This window comes from Miscanthus floridulus, chromosome 3, assembly GCF_019320115.1.
Source record: "Miscanthus floridulus cultivar M001 chromosome 3, ASM1932011v1, whole genome shotgun sequence".
NCBI lineage: Eukaryota > Viridiplantae > Streptophyta > Magnoliopsida > Poales > Poaceae > Miscanthus > Miscanthus floridulus.
Genome location: NC_089582.1, coordinates 3712089 through 3736197, shown reverse-complemented (window position 1 = coordinate 3736197; position 24109 = coordinate 3712089). Strand labels below are relative to the sequence as shown.

At 49.9% G+C, this 24109-nt stretch overlaps 2 protein-coding genes across 3 annotated transcripts; one reads left to right on the top strand and one right to left on the bottom strand.

The window, feature by feature from the left end:
- Nucleotides 1-1300: 1300 nt before the first annotated feature.
- LOC136542990 (uclacyanin-3-like) lies at nucleotides 1301-1964 on the top strand. The gene is made up of 2 exons (XM_066535586.1): nucleotides 1301-1439; nucleotides 1672-1964. The coding sequence occupies exons 1-2, from the start codon at nucleotides 1301-1303 to the stop codon at nucleotides 1962-1964; spliced, it is 432 nt and encodes a 143-aa protein (XP_066391683.1).
- A 6705-nt stretch (nucleotides 1965-8669) lies between these two features.
- LOC136544796 (trimethyltridecatetraene synthase-like) lies at nucleotides 8670-10608 on the bottom strand. 2 transcript variants are annotated; one of them, XM_066536864.1, is made up of 3 exons: nucleotides 10179-10516; nucleotides 9557-10117; nucleotides 8670-9459 (listed from the first exon to the last, which is right to left on the bottom strand). In XM_066536864.1, exons 1-3 carry the CDS (start codon nucleotides 10380-10382, stop codon nucleotides 8824-8826), a joined length of 1401 nt encoding a protein of 466 aa, XP_066392961.1. In that variant the 5' UTR covers nucleotides 10383-10516; the 3' UTR covers nucleotides 8670-8823. The 2 variants fall into 2 exon arrangements, with proteins under 2 accessions (XP_066392961.1, XP_066392960.1); XM_066536863.1 differs by having other exon boundaries at nucleotides 9557-10608.
- Nucleotides 10609-24109: the final 13501 nt, after the last annotated feature.

The window sequence follows — 24109 nt, the reverse complement described above, 5'->3', positions numbered from 1 at the left end:
TCTCGCTGGTGCCATCTCCCGCCGCCGTCTTCTTCTCCGACGGCGACTCGGACATGTTGACGGCGAACCTCCGCTCTGATACCAATTGACAGAACCCCGATCAACTGCTCAACGAGAAAGGAGGATCGGAGATGGAAGTGGACACATGTGAACGCAATTGGACACTCGGTTTGGTGCTGTGAAAGCGGCAGCGTTTTCAGGTTTAGATTGCTGAATTTAAAGCCTAATTACAGAGCTAAACTCGGCACGTTCGTGCACACGATGTGCCATCCCACACCGCTGGGACGTGCCGCGAAGAATGCGCGCATGACGAGCTCATGGCGAGTGGCTGCATGCGCGCTGGCTAAACTTAGCTACGCTAACAACGGAAGCAAAAAAATAAACTATACAATATCCAGCAACAGTTATCAACATCAAATAACAGGGTAGCTAGGGTCTCACCAGACACCCCTCTAGAGGGCCGACGACGCATGGCTTCTAGCCTTCTAGGGGACCTTAGCCGCCTGCAATATATGGCATAGGAGGGGCACATGGGGCAGCGGCAGGAGCAATAGCTCTCGGGAGGAAAAATGGTGTCGGTGTTGTTGTCGTCTGAATGTATATAGAAGATGAAGACAGGCTGTTGGATCTTCATACAATGGGGCTAGCTTAACTAGGCGCACAAGTACCGGTATCCAAGCGAGCTAGCTCTCATCAAGAAGATGACACAACTGGAACCTTCATACGCTTGCTGTTACGTATTGCTCAGCCATGCCCAAACATTGCCTTTCTGCTGTGTGCGGCTGATGTTCCAAAGTAAAACTTCACCGCCCCGGCCCGTTCGTGTAAACAAGGCACATTCTGATGCTCTGTTAGAGCAAGGCTAATAATATAGCCGGCTTGCTGGCTGCCTTCTCTCAGTCCACTCATATAGTAGTTAGCTCTTTACAGTTAATACATGGCCCACTTGTCTCTCTTACAGACTTTCTTGGTTCTTGTGCCCAAGTCAGCTGTAAGCTTACGGTCCGCTTCTCCTCTCTCTCCTCCCCTCTCTCCTCCACCTCAGCATTTAGTCGGCTTACAGCCTACTATTATACTTGCTCTTATGCAGCATTCCGTTGGTCACTACAAACGCGCGGCCCAGCGACCATACATGCGTGGCTTCCACTAGGCTCTCGAGCAGCATGCATGCGTTCTCTATATATAAATGCATGGCTTCCACTGTCTCCCTGCAGTTTACCAGCAACGGAGAAGCCCAGCACGACCAACACTATCAATGGCTTACAGTTACAGCAGGCTAGCTTGGTGGCTCTTGTCCGCGATGGCAATGGCGGCCGTGGTCTTCCATCCGGTGCCGGCGTCCGCGGAGTACTACCTGGTTGGGGACAAAGCTGGCTGGACCCTCAACTATACCATCGGCTGGCCGGAAGGGAAAGCCTTCAAAGTTAACGACAGTCTAGGTACGGAGTGGCATAAAATAAAGCCAGCATGCATCTTCGTTTTAGTTTACATGATACTTATTAAGGTGCATGCATCGACCAGTTCATCGTAAAAAATTAAACAGACAGAAAATATGAGGAATTCGCTTTATATTTCAACGACTAACTCACCGCTTGACGACCGATCGACGGCGTTTTGTGCAGTGTTCACGTACCCGAAAGGCGATCAGTAGTTCAGTACACGGTGAGTCAGTGACGGAGGTGGACAGTCAGACGTTCAGGGAGTGCTACCGGCAGGGCAACACGATCAACGAGTGGACCTCCGGCAACGACACCGTCAACCTGGATAGGCCCGGGAGGCGCTGGTTCTTCTCCAGCCTCGACGACCACTGCGACATGGGCCTCAAGCTATTCGTCGACGTCGTCGGCAGCGCCCCGCCGGCACAGCCGCCCTCGACTCCAGCCCCGGCGCCGGTAACGAAGCCGCCAGAATCGCCTTCACCTAATACTACCACTACCGGCGGCCAGGCGCCCGCTCCGTCATAACACCGCCGCCGTCGGATAACTCATCGGCTGCCGCTCTGAAGCACTACTACAAGGGGTCGACGAGGCCGTTGCCCGGGCGGCCGTCGTAGCAGGCGCTGTGGTCGCGGCCGTGCTCATGTAGCCGTCGAGGAGTATACGTATAGTACGTCGAGGTGAGGTCGTGGTCGTCACGAACACGTATGCATGTACGCTGGCATGTCCCTCTCCGGTACCCAGCATGTTCCTCCACACTTCTGTTCAAGCCCAGCTTTACTAGTTCCTGTTTAAGCCTGACATTCCAGGCTCTTGGTGTCTGCTTGAGCCCATATAAGGCCTTTTTCAGCATGAGTACCTTGCCTATAGAATTAGGATTAGTGAAGCCATGTGGTTGGCGCACATATATAGACTTCCTCTCGAAGATCTCCATTTACATCCACTAGTATATTTGCCCGTGCTAACGCTACCGGCCATATTAAGTCGAAAGTTAATTCTATCAGATTTGAAGTACTTCATTAAGATTCAACCAAAAACATATTTATGTAGCTCCAAAAAAATTGAAGCGATGCTTGTTCAAAAAGCATAGATGTACTTTTTTGTTGCAAAAGTTAGAATTCAATCTTGTTTGACAAAATTCATATAAAATGACAAAAATCACTAAAGTTATTATTCTCATATTTTTTTTTAAAATAATTGATGTTACCGCCCGTGCACCGCGCCCCCTTCTCGCCCGTTTCAAAATCATTACTTCAATTTCTTTTGCAACAAAAACCTCTTCATTATTATGTTGACTAAGTAAACACGACGACAAAGGTGCCTTGAAAATGAAAGTGTTTCCAAAAAAATTAAAAGTTTGGTTGAATTCGGGCCGGCGGGACGTGCAGGGCCCGCCGTGTGATGGGATGGCCCCAGCGCGCCCTGGGGTGGCAGAAATACAGTAATGGTTGATTTATTCATCCAATAAATTGGGCAATCTAGATTGGCACAAATACAGTAAAGTCAGAAGCAAATATAATGCTTATAAGCCATGCAGAAGTTAAAGTAAATTGCATAGTGCATAAAGCCGTTTTGAGTTAGACTCCATTTGTTGTGCCAATTGTTGAGGTTAAAATTTCTTAGGAGCAGGCAGGTACGGTAAGTCCCCGAGATAATAATTCAAAAATAAAGTGAGTTGTCAGACAGTACCCGGATGAATGCTTCCTTTGCTGCCAAAATAATTTAACAAATCCATTGCAGTGTTCACGGCTTTACTGCAAAGCATGGCCACAACAATTGTATTAATAAACAAATTGAAAAACAAAAGGAATGATGACATTTAGTTTGAATATACTGATTAGCATCTGTATGCGTCCAGTTCCCCAAAAGGTCCGAACTTTGTAAAACCCATTACTGAAGCAACTCCTAAGCAGCGAACACTCCTAATTCATCAAGATAGACTATATAAAGCCTCATGCCAATCATACAAATATTTTAGATCGCCAAACTGGCGCATAAGGGCACGTACAACGCATGTTTTGATGCCGTCTGTACGCACTAAACGATGCAAATTTGCCTGATTAAATGAAGAAAGAGAACGTAGTCGTCGTCTGGTGAGGCGCCGGCTGTGGCTCGTGCTCCAGACATGATATCATTGCTCGTGTTCTCGTTGTGCAAATCCAGTGTGCACACCCTATGACCAGTGACGGGTGTTCTGACCGTGGCAAGCTAAAATTCACCCATGGCAAGCTGATAATGTTTGGTTGCACGCCTGCTGGTTGTAGTGCCATCCCATCAATCAAATCATCATCAAATTAAAATGCTTGTGGACTCAAATGAAAATAAATAATCTTGTTTGTATTTGATCAACAAACGCTTTATCAAGTTCACTAAGGTCAGTCTTAATGGAGGTTTCAACAGAGTTTTATTCTCATTTATTGCTATGCCACATAAACTTTTTTGATGAGTTGGCAGGATATTTATGAAGAGAGAAGTAAATAGATGAAACTCATCCGTCACAGTTACCAACACAAATGAAACCAAGATTTTAAATCTTCGGCTATAACTGCCGGCTATAGCTGTTTGAGAAAGATAGCTATTTGTGTCTATATACAACTTAGCCGCTATAGGCCGCTATATCCTCATTTAGCTTCGCTATAGCTGTTTTTAAGGTCATCCGCTAAAATGTCTTGGCCAGAGATTTAGAACACCGAATGAAACCCGATGAAACTCACCTGAGACCGAATCGTTTCATTCTTGCCCGCACCCTGCGATCCCATGTGCCGGCGCGAAAAACTTCCGATCGACAGGGCTCGCGGCGGCCGCTCGGAGAAGCCACCGGGGCTCGCGGTGTGGCAACGCGGCCGCACGGAGAGGCGACGGCGGCCCGCGGCGCATCTACGCGGGCGTGCGGCTTGACGACGGCGGCTCGTGGTGCAGCAACGCGGCCGCACGGAGAAATGAGGGCGGCTCGCAGCGGGTCTACGCGAGCGCGCGACTTGGTGACGGCACCACATCGAACAGCAGGCATCGACTTCACCATCTTCACCGGCGCCGCCAGCGCCGACACCTCCACAGCCAACTTTGCCTCCACAACACCGGCTGGACATGCAGGCAATGACACGAATTGCTCCCCACCGGAATGCCCAACTTTTCTGTGTGTCCACAGCACACAGCGAAGCCTAAAAAACACTCGGCAAACGACACTCGTCGTACACAGTGCCGACAAAGGATTCTTTGCCGAGTGATTTCTATCGTGCACTCGGCAAAGACTTTGCCGAGTGCTAAAATCGACACTCGGAAAAAAAAATTCAAAAAATATAAAAAAGCCGCCCACCCCGCACGCGGCTCGGCCGCGCCACCGCCGCCACGCCGCCCGCTGCCACCAAGACTTCACCACGCCGCCACCAGCATGCCAGCCACCACCACGCCCGCCACCACCACGTCCGCCACCACCACCACGCCCCCCGCCGCCACCACGCCCGCCACCACCACGTCCGCCCTCTCCCACCGGATCCGGTATCCGGCCATCGGGATCCGCCCTCTCCCGCTAGGATCTGGCCTCCGGCGCGCACGAGAGAGAGAGCTGCACCGCCCGCTGGAGAGAGCCGCACTGCTCGCCGTCGAGAGAAGTGAGGGAGGGGAGGGGGCGGCGGCGGCACCGGGAGAGGGAGGGGACGGCGGCCGGGAACTTTTTATAACGTGCCGAGTTTGCCGAGTGTCGGATTGACGACACTTGGCAAAGATAGCTTTGCCGAGTGTCAGATCACGGCACTCAACACAAACTTATCTTTGCCGAGTGTCTAGGGTTTGGGGCACTCGACAAATATATTAGTTATTTTTTCATTTCCTTGTTTTCCATAATGTGTTTTTCCTTTTTTGTTCGATGTACTTTGAAAATACCTTATCAAATTGACTCAACAATATATATATGATTTTCTACGAATATGATTACATTATTTTATGCAGTTACAACTCAAATTTAATTTATATCAATTAAAATTCTATAATTGCACTTAATAAATTAAAATTATCAAACAGATCTAAAAAATTACCAAAATTTCACATGAAACAATCTATGTTCTCTATTGCCTATACAAAAAATTTTGAAGTCAAACCCAATTCGATGGTCACTTTGACTCCAAATCTTGTCGATTCCTTCTCAACGTTATAATTCTTCTTTTGAGATGCTTCGGTTTGTAAACATCGTACGTGATAAATTATGCGAAACCTTCTTAATTTTTTACCACAGCCTCCACGTATGATATCATCACATCATGACAAATCTTATGATTTTTAGATTTTGTTTGCTTTTTTTAGAATTTAAAAACCATTCGCCCACACGTTCGTGGTCGTGTTTCATGAACAAGATGTTTGAAATTTCTTTTCATTTCCCGGGTAAGGCCTCACATTAGACTCAATAACCTGAATATCATTTTTCTACTCATTTTATTCTATTATTTGAATCACTTATAATTCAAATTTGACTTATACCAAAAATTTTCTAGAAATACAATAAATTAATTAAATATAGCAAACAGATCCACAAATATACCAAATTTTAACATGGAATACCACATCTTGTATGTTGAGAGTAGAAAAAGTTTCAAGGTCAGAAGAGAAAAAAAATAAAATTATTTGCCGAGTGCCAAATAGTTCCGCTCGGCAAACATATTTATTTGCCGAGTGTCAGACAATTACACTTGGCAAACATATTTCTTTGCCGAGTGTATAGTTTTGCCGAGTGTTTTTTTTTTTGCATCGTTTGCCTTGTTTGCCGAGTGCCCGAGAAAATACACTCGGCAAACATAAAAACACTCGGCAAAGAGCCGGTTTCGGTAGTGCCACAGCCAAGGAAAGGAATGCTTCAATCCCTATAATTTTTTTTGTCATCTTTGTTGTTAACTGAATCTGTGATGCGGTTCATCTAGATTTTTTAAGGGTCGGTTCATCTAGTTTGCTGCGGTAGTTTGCCCATGATCACCAACCGTTTGTTGTTTTGTTTGGGATGACTAAAAAAGCATGGGCTAATGCTTCCTATGTTTTCATCTGATACAATTTAGTTTATATATAATTTTAAACAGCCACAAAGTTTACATGGCATATTGGAGAAATTCTGGATGAATCTGGAGGAATTTGTGAGAGGAAAATACTGTTCCAGATGAAAAAAGAAGCGGACCAAGCCGGGTTTAAGGGCACACGAACGGAGGATCACAACATCTTGCATACATTAAATGTTGTAGCTTGTGTTGGAAACAGTGATATGAAACTCTCCACTGAGAGGATCAGTTTCACTTCTCAAATCAAGTCTGCAGAGTTGACGTGGCAGTCTTGGAAACTACGAAATGAAACTCCTCATTGAGATTGGCCTAACTATATTCACCTTATTCATGTCTGATTTTTTTTATCAACGAGCAACACAACGGTATACATGAATCATATTTACACTTGATCATGGCTACATGAAGACATTAAAAGAATTAATAGACAGCCAAACAGATAACCCGTTGTACGCGCCGTCTGTTTAGCTATCTGTATGTATTGTGACATTATCGTAGAGACAACATGCTGTCTGTGGGTTGTACATGCCCAAAACAAGAGATCGCGTCAGAGGATCACCAATCATAAAGGCACCTGATCCCCAATTCAATCCATCTAGTGGCCAAATCCCCATCAAACAACCCATAAACCCAATTGAACCAGGGTCCTCCCATCAAATTTAACCGCATAGGATTCGAGTATGGCCGGGGACAAGGGATCGGGTGTGTACCGTGATGCCGATGCCTGCCTGCTGGTCCGCCTCCGCCCATCGCCGACTTCTGCCCACATCACGGCCCCGCCGCGGGAGTCGCGTCATCGTACGTGTGCCGCCCGACGGAGTCCGCGCACGGTGATTCGTCGTCCGTCACGACCGTCCGCGTCCTGATCCGCGAGCGCTGTCCGTGGATCAGTCTTCCGCGCGAGCGGCGTCAGCGGCGCGTCTCCACGCATATTGCGCTGCGCTCGCATGCCACCCATCGCAGGAAGGGCTGCCGGTCGCTGCCTCTTGTGGATGTTGAGGTGCTATCTTCGTTTTTTTTTTCATTTTTTCCGTTGCTTGTGGGATTCGATCCCTGGGTGGGGCGTGCGGGGGCGAAGGGCATGCGGGGGTGTGTGTGCGTGCGGCGTTGAAGCCTGGGGCATGGGGAGATGCAAATAACGTTGGCCATCGGATTAAGTTGAAGTCCGTGAAGGATTAGGAGCTATAAATTTTAATGATATTGAAATCTTGGGTGTAATTTTATTGGTGTACAATGGTTGACTCCCTCGGCGGGGGATGTATTATTTAGTGTACCTAAAATAGTTTAGATTGATCCCTTGTATAGTAGATAGATAGATAGATGGAAGAGAAGATGTGACTTACTTCCCACTTCCCTTGAGCAAATAAAAAAAAACTCGGCCTATGGTGGGCAGACAGCCCCCGCAACTTTGTGCTTAAGGAAGAAGACCTTCTCACGCAGGCCGAGAAAACCCCCGAACACCGTGTCCCGCCCTTACACAGGGGCCCGTTACCCTGTGAGTGGGCTGGTCCGTTGCCTGTGCTTTGGGAAAGTCGAGACAGACGAGGGGATTTTTTTGATGGGTACCGAAAATTCTGCCCACAGCAGGCCTTGAACTCCGGTCGGCAAGCAGAGGCCTTAAGCCTCACCTCCTGGCCAGTCGAGCCGAAGCTCGTCTCCCTCCCTTGAGCAAATAGAGCTAGTAGTAGTCTCACAGTCTCCAACCTTGCTACAGGAGCAAAGATTTCATCATAGTCCAACCCTGAATTTGAGCATAGCCTTTTGCACAAGCCTAGTGACGAGAGTTTAACACAGGAGTATGTTAACTCGATAAGGAGGTAACAAATCGATAGATCCCTAACCGAAAATCTACGAATTTCTCGGGGGCTAGTCAGGATGAGCCCGAGCATACCGCCGTAGCCGTTGCTGGGGCTTGGCCACAGCCGTGGACTCCGGAGCCCAGACCTAGCCTCCACCGTGGCAACGGCATGGGCTTTCGCTCGGGCAACAACCGAGGTCCTGAGCCATGACCAGAAGCCGGCTCAGGAACTTGTCCGGCGCCCAGAGCCTGGCAGACATAGAGACGCTACACCATGTGCCCGTTCTATAGCCACGAGGCAATGTCGGCCACTCCCTCTACAGGGTCACGCAACTGGCGAGACGCATAAGACACGGAACTCCCTAGGCTCCGAGGGCAGAGGGTTCTGGGCTTGCTCGTCAGCCCCTCTAAGCACAAGACACGTTCAATGACAAAGACAAACGACGAAAGAGACGGCACATGACGCAAATTCCACAAATAAGACAGAGACAGACACAAAAAGTCAAAAAGGAGGCAGCAAAGTTCGCGTTTGCACGCGCGCGTACATGCATCACGGCCCGGCGTACAGATGCGCCGGGAGCCTGGGCTCGGCGACAGCGTCGAGCCGGACCATGCGCGGCGTGGACAGCCCGAACGTCTCCTCCATGCTCAGCTCCTCCCTGGAGACGCCATCCGGCAGCTTCCACGCGTAGCCCTGCACAAGGTTGGCCAGGATCACCTGCACCATCCTCAGCCCGAGCGAGACGCCGGGGCACATCCGGCGGCCGGACCCGAAGGGCAGCAGCTCCAGGTCGTGCCCCTTCACGTCCACGCCGCTCCCGACGAACCGCTCCGGCCGGAACTCGCCGGCGGCCTGCCCCCACACGGCGGGGTCGCGTGCGATGGCCCAGACGTTGACGAACACCAGCGTGCCCGCCGGGATGTCGTGCCCGCTCACGGACACGTCCTCGCGCGACAGCCGGGGCGCCAGCATGGGCGACACCGGGTGCAGCCGCATCGTCTCCTTCACGACGGCCTCCATGTACGGGAGGCTCGCGATGTCCCCCTCCGTGACAAGGCGTTCGCGGCCGATTACACGGTCCAGCTCCTCGGTGGCCGTGGCGAGGGCGTCGGGATTCCTCAGGAGCTCCGACATGGCCCACTCGATGGTCACCGACGTGGTGTCCGGCAATCCAACGAGGAGGTTCTGCAATCCAAGTGCAAGCATGCATGCACATGTCGTCGTCGTCAAGCATCAGACTAACAATGGAGTTTAATTTGTTACTCCAGTACGCCTTACATACCAGCGTGAATGCCTTGACGCCATCTCGCTCGATCGGGACCTCGAGGTTGGGATCGTCGGCGAGCTCCAGCAGCAGGTCCACCGCGTCCGTGGCGACGAACTTGTCCCCCGCTCGCCGCCGCCGCTCGCTGTGCTCGTCCACAACATCGTCCAGGAAACGGTCGAACATCTCTCTGAGCCTCTTCATCCTCCTGACATGCCCGTGCGGGTCCAGCCAGCTGAGCCACGGGATCATGTCCCCGATGTCCAGCCCGCCGCTGAGGAAGAAGAACTCTTCGATCATCCACTTGAACGCCTCGGTCGTCGCCAGCAAGCCACCGGCTGCCGCCGACCTGCCGTCGACGTCGACGCCGACGGCGTGCTTCTTGCCCAGCACCATAAGCGAGATCACATTGATGGTCAGCTGGAACAAGTGGTCCATGAGCCGCACCGGCGCCGCCGCCGGCCCAGCAGCGGCGGCGTACAGGTCGCGCAGCATGGCGCGCACCTCCCCCTCCCGGGCGTGCTCCTGCGACCTCAGCCGCGCCGCGCTGAACACCTCGGCCTTGCAGAACTTGCGCGCCTGCCGCCAGTACGCGCCGTAGGGCGACCACAGCATGTCGGAGTAGTTGTAGCCGGTGTACCTGCCGGACGCGGTCCTGGGGCGGTCGATGAACACCAGGTCGTGCGTCTTGAGGAAGAACCTGGCCATGTCGACGGAGGAGCCGACGACGACGGGGAGGGAGCCGAAGCGCAGGGACATGAGCGGCCCGTAGCGCTTGGAGAGCTCGTGGACGGACTGGTGCGGGAGTGGGCCGATCAGGTTTAGGTTGCCGATCACCGGCCATGGGCGAGGGCCCGGTGGGAGGTTGTACTTGCGAGAGGGGTTCTGGAGGTGGTGGTGGAGTGTGGATACTAGGAAGAGCGCGATGGCCAGCACCACGCCGAGGAAGGAGGCCCAAGGTGGTAGATCCATTGGGAACTTAATGATGAAGTGATGAACGTGTTTGAAGCGAAGTGAGTATATGATTGCACTTGAAACTTGAATGTAGACACGCTTGAGCCACTTATATATAGCCGTAAAGTTAGCCAAAAATTATTGAACAAGTTTATTGTTAGGAGAAAAAATATTACTCCCTCTGCTTCAAATTAAGTCGTTTGATTTTCTAGATATATATCTTTTATTATGTACTCCCTCCATTCGAGATATACATGGCCAAACCGGCCGCCCAGGTACAGCACGGCACTGGCACGGCGGGGCACAACACGATGGCGCACGGCGGCGCTGCCGTACCGTGCCGCGTAGTGCCGCCGTGTCGGCATCCCGGCGCAGGCACGGCACTATAGGCTATTAGCTGTGTCATGCCGTGCTGCTAGGCACGGCAGCCTGTGCGTGCCCGTGCCGGCCTGCAGCCGCCACCGTCGCGCGAGGTCGCTGCAGCCACGCCGTCGCCGCCGTGCCTTGTCGCTGTCGTCGCGGATGCGCCACGCGCCACCGGCATGTGGATGCACCGCCAGCCATGCCCGCCCACCGTGGGGATGCGCTGCCAGCCGCACGACCGCCGCCATGGGGATGCGCCGTGGGGAGAGTATGCGCGCGTCGCCGCACAGGCACTGGGGCCTGAGGGCACGCGACCATCGGGGCTTGAAGGCGCTGGGAGAGTGGGAGATCGGTAGAGGGAGAGACAGGGAGCGACGCAGTGAGTGATCGAGAGAGACGGAGGCTGAGGAGCTAGGGTTTGGAAGGGTGTGACGTTTATATATGTGGCTCAATGCATCCAATGGTTAGCATCTATCCTCAGATCATCTGACGGTGGAAATAATCGGGGCGGCGTCGTGCCAGTTCATTAGCCGTGCCGTGCTCGGGCCGGCACTGCGGGCCGAAGTTGAGGCCTAGGCACGGCACTACCACCGGGCTGTGCCAGGCGCGGGCACGATAGGCCTCGGGCCGGGCCGTGCTCGGGCCGTGCTTTATAGTGCCGTGCTAGTGCTGGCCCATCTGGCCTGGCCCATTTGGCCAAGTATAATCCCAGATTATAAGCCGTTCTAACTTTCTTAGCTTTTATTATGTACTACCTCCATCCCAGATTATAAGTCGTTCTAACTTTCTTGAAGAGTCAAAATATCTCAAATTTGATCAAATTTATATAATAAAATAATAACATTTATGATATCAACTAAGTTGGGCGGACCGGTGCAGGAGTGGACTGATCAGGTTCAGGTTGCCGATCACCGACCATGGTCGAGGCCCCAGTGGGAGGTTGTACTTGCGAGAGGGGTTAGACATGTGGATCATATATATATCTTCCTCAGCTCTGACACAACATGTGCCTCATCTCCTCTATACAGCGGCGGATCCAGAAAAAAATTTAGGGAGGGGGTGAACAAAAGTGCGACAGCAACATACCTCCGACTGCTGCTCGATCTTAAGTCTCAGCCCCACCTACACGATAGAACTTTTGCCTAAAAATTCAAGGGGGGCTCCAAGGCTCCGGTATCGGTAGGGGGGCCCACCGTTGAATCCGCCGCTGCCTCTATACGTGGCTTGTCTCGTCCGCTCCGACTTAGGTTATGGAATGGAGTATTTGCTGCCTTACAACAAGGAGCCTAGCACTAGCGGCCGGCTCAGCTGTGGTCATAGTTTGATGACTGGCGAGCGAAGCAGTAAGGACACCACCTAGTGACAGGGGACTTTCGAATGGGTGGAGTTGCAACAGTTGCGGTAGCATGAGGTCCATCTCTTGGGATATCAGGGGTGGGCGGGAGACCAAGAGGCAGGAGTGGGTAATGGACAAGGTGGCCGGTGGTAGGATGCCATTGGCCGGGCCTGGCGGAATAGGGTAGCGGCGGTGGCAGCAGTGAGGGCAAATCCTCCGATGCGGTTTAGGAAGGGCAGGGTGAAGTAGCCGGTGTGGATGCTAGCCTTAGCGGTTCACGATGGGGTGCCGCTTGCCGGGATTGGTATCTTTGGTTGACGGTCGCGTGGAGTGTGGTGGCAAGGACAGGGGCGAACCCAGTGTACTAGGAGTGAATGCATAGGTCGCCACTCAAGTTCTTGCTCCCTCCGTTCTAAATTATAAGTCGTTTTGACTTTTTGGTACATCCATTTTTTTTGTCTAGATATATAGCAAAATGGATGAACCAAAAAAGTAAAAGTGACTTATAACTTAGAACGGATGGAGTAATTTTTAAGGGAATTAGGGGCCTGATTGGTTTGTGACCAAAATTAGCTATGACATGGATTTGTCAAGCCAAAGTTAGGTAAAAAAATTACCATTAATTTGGCAGGTCAAATGTGAGATATTGGCAAGTTTTGGTAGCAAACTAAATAATAGCCAAAAACATGGCTTGTTAAATCCTTGGCATGGCAAATCTTGGCCGGGAACCAATCAGACCCTAGGTTTTTTGTCCCGTAGCCGTAGAGATTCAGTAAGAAAGGTTCCGTCGCTCAATTTTTGATTGAGTCTGCCCCCTCGGCGAGGAGGAAGAGGAAGGGGAAGTTGAAGATAAACATCACCTACGCCACATGCTAGGAAAGGGTGTCCCACAAGCTAGCCCCAACGTGGATCTTTCAGTAAGAAAGGTTCCGTCGCCCAATTTTTGATTGAGTCTGCCCCCTCGGCGAGGAGGAGGGGGGAGTTGAAGATAAACATCACCTACGCCACATGCTAGGAAAGGGTGTCCCACAAGCTAGCCCCAACGTGGATCTACACGCTACGTGTCCCTCGACCCATATGTTTGGCGCGGTTCACCATGGTTGAATAGAGGATGAGAGAGACGCGACGAGGGCACGTCGTCATTCTTAATAAGTTTTGTAAGTTTGAAACATTGTTGATTTAGACCGTGATCGTAACCATCGTCTATCTGCCAAAGATATATCTGTTCGATTTAGGACACATCTTCCCTTTGTTATTTTTTACTAGCAAACATGCCCGTGCGTTGCAACGGGAGGAAATCAAAACTTATATCTCTACTTAGTTACTAAAGATATGTTTATTTGGCATTTAATCCATCGGCAATGAAGCAATAATTACATTAGAACATTGACCATATATAAAAGCACAATTTGGAATAATGCCAGCCAAATTAGCAAATTCCTTATGTCATGCAAAATAAGTAGAAATATATAAACATATATTTTTTAAATCAAATATATAAACATATTTAATTATCCATGAAAGAACAGGAAAGTTTAGTGGAAAAGTGGAATCCCTGCAGGAAGCCCGCCTCGCTCGCTAGGGCTCCGCCCAAGCGGCTACGTCCGCTACGTCGTCGCTGCCGCCGGTAGCAGCTACCTCGCCGGCATCCGCCACCTCCTCCCACCCCTTCTCCGTCTCCGCTCGCCTCCCCACCCCCAACAGGTCATCGTGGCCGCCTCGCCACCCGGCTGCCACCGCCTCCCACGGCGCCACATGCGGCACAACCCCCGTTGTCGCTTCCCAGTTAGATTGGACAATAAACTACACAAGATTTCTGTTTATGATTTAATTAATTAGAACATTGACTGATCTAGGTTATAATAAGAATAATTTTTATTCTTAATCAATTTACATCAATAATTTAGTAGTAGGAATATTTGATTATTAAGGATTAGGGAAGTGTCGACGAAATATGGTCGGCAATCTACCTAGGGGTATGCCCAAGGTAGTAGATTGTCGGCAGACAGATACGCAAGCCACAAACAAGACGGTGACGCAAGACAGACACGAGGTTTTATCCAGGTTCGGCCGCCAAGAAGGCGTAATACCTACGTCCTGCGTCTGATTTGTATTGTTGTATGTCAATGAGAGATGTTTTTTTAGAGGGGTCCCCTGCTCGCCTTATATAGTCCGGGGGGCAGGGTTACAGATCTGGAAACCAATCCTAGTCAGTTACAATTGCCATATGTGGCCGGATAAGGATTCCTATTCTAACCGACCAGGATCCTGCTTGATCGCCAAATCCGCCTTGACTCCTTGTGCGGGACTCCGATCAGGTTGGCTGGGCCGCACGTCGTCTTTCGGGTGGACCAGACCCATCGATCCGGGCCGGCCCAAGCTTAGCCGTAAGGGTATAGGGGTTAATACTCCCACAGGAAGGATGAAGGATCCAAAGATCCATAATATTGTGTTTATTATTTATTTTTATGTTTATAAGAAAAGTCATGAGAGAAATGGAAAACAAAAATGACATGCAAAATAATAAGGGAAAGTGCATGAAACGGACCAGACAGTTCACAAAAGACAAAAGAGAAAAAGGAGAAGAAAAACAAAAAGAGGAAATGAAGAAAAGAAGTGGAACGAATACGAAAATGAAAAACGGATCGGATACAGTAATTGATAGGAGATAGTCTAAAAAACGGAAAAATACCGAACAGATGACGAAATAGGAAAAGAAAAAAAAACAAATTTACTATATATAGTAGTCCTATTAGGTATGGACTTTTTCGCATGAGTATGGACCCTTTGGTTAAACATAGACCATACACAACGCAATACGTTTTAGAATCGGACTTCGTATTGCGCTAGGCAAGAGCTATTCAAATTCGTATGAGCACGGGTTATATATATAAGTCAAGATGGAAGAAACTCTCAACTACCGGTACTTAGGGGGAGGTGGACGAAAAAATGGATGGACAAAAAAATGGCCGGAATTTTGCCTCTTTATTAGTAAGTATAGATATTGATAGATATGCATTATTTATTGAACTTAATTATAGGCTTGACCTATTTTAATTTAATTAAATCAAATAAACTAGAAAATAGCGCGGCTTTGCCGCGCCTTATATAGAATTTGGGCCAGTGTTTTGGCCACCTTCTGATGGAACGTGCAAGCGTATTGTGCACTGGTTATTTAGGTTGAACGTTGTGATGTATATGCAGTTATCAATGCGTGTTAAGAGTGGTCAATGCAAAGCTTGAAACTTGGAATGTATTACGTATGACTGTCAGATACAGATATATTTGTTAACATATTACATGTAGATATATAAAATAGATCACTTTTTCTTAGATATAGTTTTAATCTGTCATCCTTGATTATCCTGCCATAAATTGCACATTTCAAATGATAATGTTGCTTCGTGGTCATCATGAGAATCTTATGAAGAAATCAATGCAGGCTGCCAGCCTTTCAAAGTTTCAGAATCCACTTTGTACACTACTATGAAAACCACCGAGTATACTTCTATCGGGGACCTAATACCGGGGTATCCAATGAGGTGGAATTAATAACCATCGAACATTAAAAACTCTCAGACGGACAAGGACGCCATTGCGTTTCTTGCCCGAATGACAGGAGTTTGGTTCCGCCTCGCCCGACGCCCGTGGGCCAGCTCTGCCTCACCCGAGGGCTAGGGGCTAGACTCCGCCTCGCCCGACGCCCGTGATCCAACTCCACCTCACCCGAGGGCTAGGGGCTGGACTCCGCCTCGCCCGATGCTGGTGGGTCAGCTCCGCCTCGCCCGAGGGCTAAGGGCTAGACTCCGCCTCGCCCGACCCCCGAGGGCTGGGCTCGGCCTCGCCCGATGGATAAAAAGCTAGGCCCCACCTCGCCCGACGTCCGAGGACGGACCTCGCCTCGCTCAATGTCCAAAGACTGACTCCGCCTCGCCTGACAACCACTCCTTGCTCCCTCATGACGATAGGTATAGGGCAAAACAAGATGTTTGGGTCAACTGCGGCATCAAGGACCATACCCTGAACCCCTGTAGGAAAGTACCATCAGGACATGACAGGACGGGCGCTTAGACCCTTCTAGGCGTGGCAGAGCCTGAACAGTGTTGCGGGCGCGTGCTCTTCGCCCTACAGTGTTGTGGGCGCCACCTTCAGCCTCCGAGCGAAGAACCCGATGCGGACATATGACAACCATTACGTTCCAAAGTAGGGACTCCCATCTTCTACAGTGACAAACGAGCAGTCACCGCGTCATCCGCTCCCTACGGGGTCGGAGATCAACAACCCCATCTGACACGCCGCCCGCAAGGGCGGGATGGGACGTACCCACTTGCTAAAAGAGGCCAGGGCATGGCCTACGAAGATCAACAAGCACACCGCTTCTGACACGGTCTGCCATGTTATATAGGGCAGGTGTTGGAAAAAAGGAAGACCCGGCTCCTTCGAAGGACCTCCTATACCCTTGCTATTTTCTTCTTTCTCCCATCTATAGCCCCTGTTCCCCCCTTGATGTATAAAAGGGAGGGCAGGGCTCCCCACTAGAGGGACCGACTTTTGACGGGCAACACAACACACATCACACACAGTCAAGCTGCTATCAAGCTCTTGGCATCCTTTCGACCCTTCCACCAGAGACCTGGGACCAGTCCCTCTCTCGACCGTTTGTACCCCCTACTATGAACTATTTTCGGTGCTAATAACACGAGCAGCAACAAACTGGACGTAGGGACATTCAGCCCGAACCAGTATAAATCTTGTGTCATTTAGCGCACCATCCGGGCCTAACGCGCACAATTACAAATTTACTAGCCGGTGTTTATTCGAAACACCGACAGTTGACACGTCAGGCAGGGGAACTTTGCGAGTTCCAAATCAAGCCTCGGATGGCCAACCACACAATCAACTGGGTCCAGGGCGCACACGTGCGTTTTGGTGACCTGGATTTCATCGTCACGCTAGGAGGAGAGCTGGCACTGGCCCACACGGCCGTCCAGTCTCTCCCTCCCATTAACTTTAGCCACTGGAGGCTTGAGGGCCAGCCCGGCGTCTCCCTTGGACCCCGGTCGTCCAGGGAGGCCCCGCGCCACATCACCCTCCCTCCGGAGCGCCACGTACGGAGCGCCCCGACAGTGTTTCCATTCGGCCTCCGCAACACTGCGGCAACCGCTGGCCACCTTCTGGCACTACGCATGGTTCAACCACCCATGGACAGCGAGTTCGTGGGGGTAATTGAACATGACATGGGGACTCTCCACAGGCTCCTCATGGAGGAGCCATAATTGTCCTCAGGCTCTGACTCTAGCAGGGGTAGCCATCACCCTTCCCGAGAATGCTTCATGGCGCAAACCCCCGAGGGGCACGTCAAAAGCATCTCTGGGGAGGAGGCTACCCCAACAAGCAACCCTGACGGTAGGTCCAGGGGGGAGACAGTAGCCCCATCTCCCTTGAGGATGGAGCAGCTGAGAGCCCAGAAGCTGGAGATCGATGAGGCTGAAAAAGGGCTCGTCCGGGAGTACGTGGACATCAATCGCGAGATCGAACACCGTGAAAACGGTGGGCGCGCGCGCACCACGGCCCACACCGTACACCAGAGGATCCTCACCGACGACGGGATCCTCCCTCACTTCACTCGGGCAAGCCAGAACATCGCCGCTACGACGGCCTTGCTGCACGGCCTTCCAGAGGCTACAATGTCCAAGGATCACCGAGCCCACCGAGAGATTCGTACGTTGCTCGAGCGTGCGGCAGCGCAATAGGCAGAAAGCTCGTTGTCTTAGCGACGCAAGCCCGATGCCAACCAGCGAACGCCCTCGGTGTGCCCTACTAAGGACGTGTCTGTTCACCAGACACCACTAGGCGACAGGCAACACACCGCTGTCCTGGTACATCAACGTCTCGGCCACAACTGCGACGTGCGTAGCACCATCAACGCCCGTAGGCGCACCCATGATGACACAAGGGAAGGAGCCCGCCGCAGCTATCATCCTCGACACGGTGGACGCTATGACAGTGGCGAGGATCGAAGCCCGTGCCCTGGCCTGCCAGGCCCTCAGGCCTTCGGCCGACACATCCTCAACGCTGCTTTCCCACCAATGTACCGACCGCCCACGAATATCCCTAAATATTCTAGGGAAACAAACCCTAGCTTTGGCTCGAAGACTATTGGCTTGCCTGTCAAGCTGGTGGTGCGAGTGATGACAATTTCATTATTCGCAATCTCCCGCTATTCTTGGCCGATTCGGCACGAGCATGGTTGGAGCACCTACCGTCCAACGCCATTCAAAGTTGGGCGGATCTGATGGAGATCTTTGTGGGGAACTTTTAGGGCACGTACAAATGCCCTGGAAACCCATGGGACCTCAAGAACTGCTGCTAGAAGGCCGATGAAACCCTCTGTGGGTACATCCGGTGCTTCTCCCGGCAGTGCAACGAGCTCCCTAACGTTGCCGACGCTGACGTGATAGGGGCCTTCCTATCTAGGACCACCTATGAGTCTCTGGTTCACAAGCTAGGGCGCAGGGGCCCATGGACCACCAAGGAACTCCTGGACATCGCCACTAGCCATGCCTCAGGAGAAGAGGCGGTCGGAGCCATCTTTGACCGTTCCGACGGCAAGGCGAGGTGGGACGAGGGCACCGGCAAAGGCGCCTCCAACCGTCCCACCAAAAGAAAGAATAAGAAGCAATGGCGCGACGACTCGCACGTGGTCGCTACTGACCGCAAGGGTGGCCAGAAGCCCACGGAGGGCACTCTAAACCACTTCGAGAAAATGCTCGAGGGGCCATGCCCAAACCATGCTTTCCCGGCCAAGCATCTATACAAGGATTGTGGCCTCATGCGCAAATACTTGTCTGGATGCCTCAACAAAGGGGAGCAGGGGAAGGAACCCGCCCCCACCATGGACGATGCCGAGGAGAAGGATGACGCCTTTCCAACGCCGAATGGTGCCCTCATGATTTTCGGAGGATCAACGGCCTACGATTCCAAACGCCGCTAGAAGGTCATGCGCCGCGAGGTCTATACGGCCGGACCGGCCACACCTGCCTTCCTCTGGTGGTCTGAATCTACCATAACCTTCGATCGGGCTAACCATCCGGATGCCATCCCACACTCGGGAAGGTACCCACTTGTGGTCGACCCAATCGTCGGCCCAAAGCGACTCATGAAAGTACTGATGGATGGAGGCAGTGGCCTCAACATCATGTACGCCAAGACGCTCAACGAGATGGCATCGATCGGACGAACCTCCGCCTAATCCAAGTACCATTCCATGGCGTCGTGCCTGGCAAAATAGGCCATACCACTAGGGCAGATCGATCTGCCCGTCACTTTTGGGGATTAGTCCAACTATAGGACTGAGACCCTCACCTTCGACGTGGTGGGATTCCCGAGAACCTTCCATGCCATCCTAGGATGACCGTGTTATGCGAAGTTCATTGCCGGCCCCAACTATACATACCTCAAGCTAAAGATGCCGGGTCCCCATGGGATCATCACCGTCGGCACCTCCTTCTAGCGCGCTTACGAGTGTGATGTCGAATGCTGCGACAACGCCGCCACAGTCATCGCCTCCAAGGAACTCGCCGCCCTTAGGGAGGAGGTCACCAAAAACACCCGATGCCAAGAAATCAACCGGGTCGTTCGAACCGGCGGAGGGCTCCAAGGAGGTCCTCGTAGACCCAAGCAGCTCCGAGGGCAAAAAGGTGCACATCGGTACCACACTCTCCTCTGAATAGGAAAGCGCGCTCATCGACTTCCTTCGTGACAACAGAGATGTTTTCACATGGAACCCTCGGATATGCCGGGCATCCCGAGGGAGGTCACCGAGCATACCTTGAAAATCCACCTAGGCTCCAAGCCGGTGAAGCAACGCCTGTGTTGCTTCAACAAGGAGAAGCACAGGGCTGTCGGCGAGGAGATAGCAAAACTGTTGGCTGCTAGGTTCATCAGGGAGGTACACCACCCAGAGTGGTTAGCTAACCCCGTTCTTGTGCGAAAGAAGAACGGGAAATGGAGGATGTGCGTCGACTATACCGGTCTTAACAAGGCATGTCTGAAGGATTCGTTTCCTTTGCCACACATTGACCAAATAGTCGACTCAACCTCGGGGTGCGAAACCCTATGCTTCCTTGATGCACACTCCGGCTACCATCAAATCGCGATGAAGGAGTTCAACCAACTCACGACATCTTTCATCACCCCCTTTGGATCGTTCTACTACGTTTCAATGCCGTTCAGTCTAAAAAATGCCAGGGCGACATACCAGCGGTGTATGCTAAGATGCTATGGGAACTGTGGCAGAACCTTCTAAATTATAGGGCCCACATGCATCTGTCACTGTCCAATAACCTCTGACGACTATGCATCTGTTTCCAGTAACTTAAGAAGACTATCGGGTGTCCCTAGGGAACCCCGAATCATCCACGATTTCCGAGCAAGATCACATTACAGAGTCATTGCAGTATTACAACATTTATTCAAATATCTACACCAGAGTAAATCAGTGGAAGTCTTACAATAACTTATTTTACAAAACAGTAGTTTCAAACCTTACAACTAAGTTCGATAATTATTACAAAACATAGTAGTGGAGTGGCATTATAACATAATACAAAACACGCAATTAAACTGCCCAGCCCAAGGGCCACACATTTACTTCTCGTCATCGGATCGAACAACCGTCATGCAACACGGCCTAAAACAAACCTGCTCATGAGGCTCACCTGCAACAAGGGTCAACGTACCCTGAGTACAAAAGTACTCAACAAGACTTAACCAAAATAGAAACTTCTAGAACTCAGGAATACAGGCTCAGGGATTCAAGGTATGGCTTTAGCAATAATCAAAGTTCTTTTTGCGTAAAAGCTCTTTAACCAAATTCTTTACTTCAACATATAAAACTTTATAAGAACCATATATGAATCTACCATGATCCGTAATGAGATCATGAACTTCATACCAAACTCTTTCTCAAACTTTACTCGAGTTCCAGTTATTAAACTACGATGATGAACAGAGAGTTGAGTCTCCATAACCGAGGAGCAACGACGATTCAAACCGATTATAACCCAGCTGGGAATTCCAGACCACACGACATATGCAGGTCCCCGACCTACATATACCAACCTACCCTCAGGTTCTCTAAAACAAGAACGAGTCCGCGCCACCCGAGAATACAGTACTCCACCAATCCAGCCCAATGCCACGTGGGTACACGCTATTCCTGCCATCTCTCCACTCCCACTGCGTGAGTAGCCATTCTCATAATAGAATTGCCAAGTTAAGGCTTACCGGAGTATGTGGTTAGTACTACAAAGTCTCATCTCACACAGTTCAACAACGAATGGGCCTTAACCGACACAAGCAGAAAGGGCCCGCTCACAAGACATCCATGTCCTGTGGCTCTCACACACCGAGTCCGCCCGGTCTAGATTTATTACTCCACATGCTCATATTTCATGATCACATAAGTAACCAAGCGTAACCAAAGATCCATTTAAATCTCGCAGGTGACCGGTAATCACCCGACTTTTATCGGTCTAAGCATGGCTAAGCATAACTAGGTATTTACAAAGTAAAACTGGTAACAAGGTAGATATGGAAAAATAAGGTTGGTAATGCACCAATTAGGTTTTCACTTAACTCCTAATCACTTAATGCAGTAAAGAAAAGCAAAAGCGAAATCAATTTGTAAAACACAAGGTAGGTTTAGATGCATCCGGGGCTTGCCTTGATTCACGCAAAAGTCAAGTTCCGGAGTCGATCCACAAATATCAAATCCGACCTCAACAGGCGGATTAACTTCCTCCACAACTTGATTAACTACCATGTGCTCACCTTCGTTCACTACACATAGTAACAATGCCATGTTTAACATGATGCGAGATACAAAATATGATGCTCGATGATGGATGCAAAAATAACAACTTGAATACAACTTTCCTTCGCGGTATAGTTACAAGTCAAACTAACAAAACCTTTTTCGTAACACTTACTTCAATTGCCAAGGATCATTACCAACTAATGACCCAAGGTCATCACTCAATCCAAAATTCAATAAAAACCTAAATCATTAAATGTTACTATTTGCTTTTATGAATCAATTATTTAATTCAAAATTATGAAATAAATCAACTTGTTTCAATTGAGCTCAAAATTTTTGTAAAGGTTCATCACATGATAAATAAGTGGCAAAACAATTTTCATAATTTTTGGATAATTAATTAAGCCTAGAAAAATTATGGAAACTCATTTATTAATTAATTGAGCAATTTTTATCACATTAAAAAGTACTAAAAACAACATTTCATATTTTATTAAATAATATACATCACAGAGAGGTCACATAAAATTTTTTATAATTTTTTGGAGCTCTAAATAAATCTACACAAAAATAACAAATTATAGCACTATTCAATCATTTCTGAAAAAGGAAAATTCATTTTCAAATCACCCGCTCACTGACAGCCTGACCCCACTTGTCATCCCCGACCTCTGCACTGACCACGGCGACGACGACGCTGACCGGCGATAACTCGCCGCCGGTGGGATCAATGGCGACAGCGAGAATACCAACACACTCCCCTCAGCACCCCGCATCGATTGAGTGTACTATTGAGACTAATTACAGCGGTGCACGAGCTTGACAACAGCCATGGCGGACACGGTGGCGCGGCGGCGCTACGCCAGCAACAGGAGACTAGTAGCGGTTAAACAAACAGCACAGGAAGGTTCAGCATCTCACCATGAACACACTCGAGCAGGAAATAAGACCGGAGAAGCAACGGTGAAGCGGGTCAACGTTCACAGCGATCACAACGGTGTGCCAGTGGCTGTGGTGGACAAAACGATCAAGCAACAAGGTATTAAGCACCATGGCATCGAGGCGAAGCTGAAACAACCCTACACAAGGACAGAGGCGCACCGTGGAGCGCTGGCCACGACGGCGCAAGCACGACGGTGGCGCTGCCGGCCATGAAGAAGAAAGACGACGAGCGGCGTATCCCGGCGAAATCAAGCAACCAAAGCAGGTTGGCTGGGTGCGCAAGGAGCAGGCAAAGCTGTGGCAAGCTTTTGTCAAGGATGGGAAGGCGCTACAGCGACGGTGAAGCTCAACGGACCTATGACGGTGGCGACTGGAAAACAGAGGAGAAGAAACGACGAAGAACGACGGCGGTAAAGGCCTTATAGCACGGCTCAGAAGCACAAGGAAGCCACGCGGGAGCCTTCCCTATGCTAGCGCGAAGCCTATGAGGGCCACGGCGACAACCAGAACGCGTTAGAAGCTCGCCGGCGATGAGATGTCTTCCACGGGCACTATTCATCGTATTTACAATATTGCCACTCGGTTTAAAATCTAAATTACTCCCAAATTTATGTAACAACTCAAAAATCTCCAAAAACAAAAGTTGCTCAAAATTCAAAGTTCTACAACTTTGCTTTTATAACCACCCCCTAATTCGGTCTACATCTTGAAATGTGAATTTGAATTAAAAAAAGGGAATATTTAAAGAATCACGCCTTTTCAAATTACTTCAAATTTCATAAAACAACTTTGAAAACTCCAGAAACCAATGTTGTACAACTCGACAAGCTCTACATTTTTGCTTTAAGGCTCAACCCCAAAATGTACTTTGATTTAGAATTAGGTTTTTCGGGGCAAAACTAATTGCTGGAAATCAGGGTTTTCGGAAATCCATTACACACAATTGTTTTGAAATTGATTCAACCATACAAGTCAACACATACAACATAAAAGTAAACTTGTTTTAGTGAATGCATATCCAAGTTTTCACTAAAACCAAATGCTTTGCAATGCCTATGATCACATGCCCTGTTTTAGGGTTTTAAAACACCCGAGGTGTTACAATCCTTCCCCCTAAAAGAAATCGCGTCCCGAGATTCAAAGTCCAAGGGTAAGT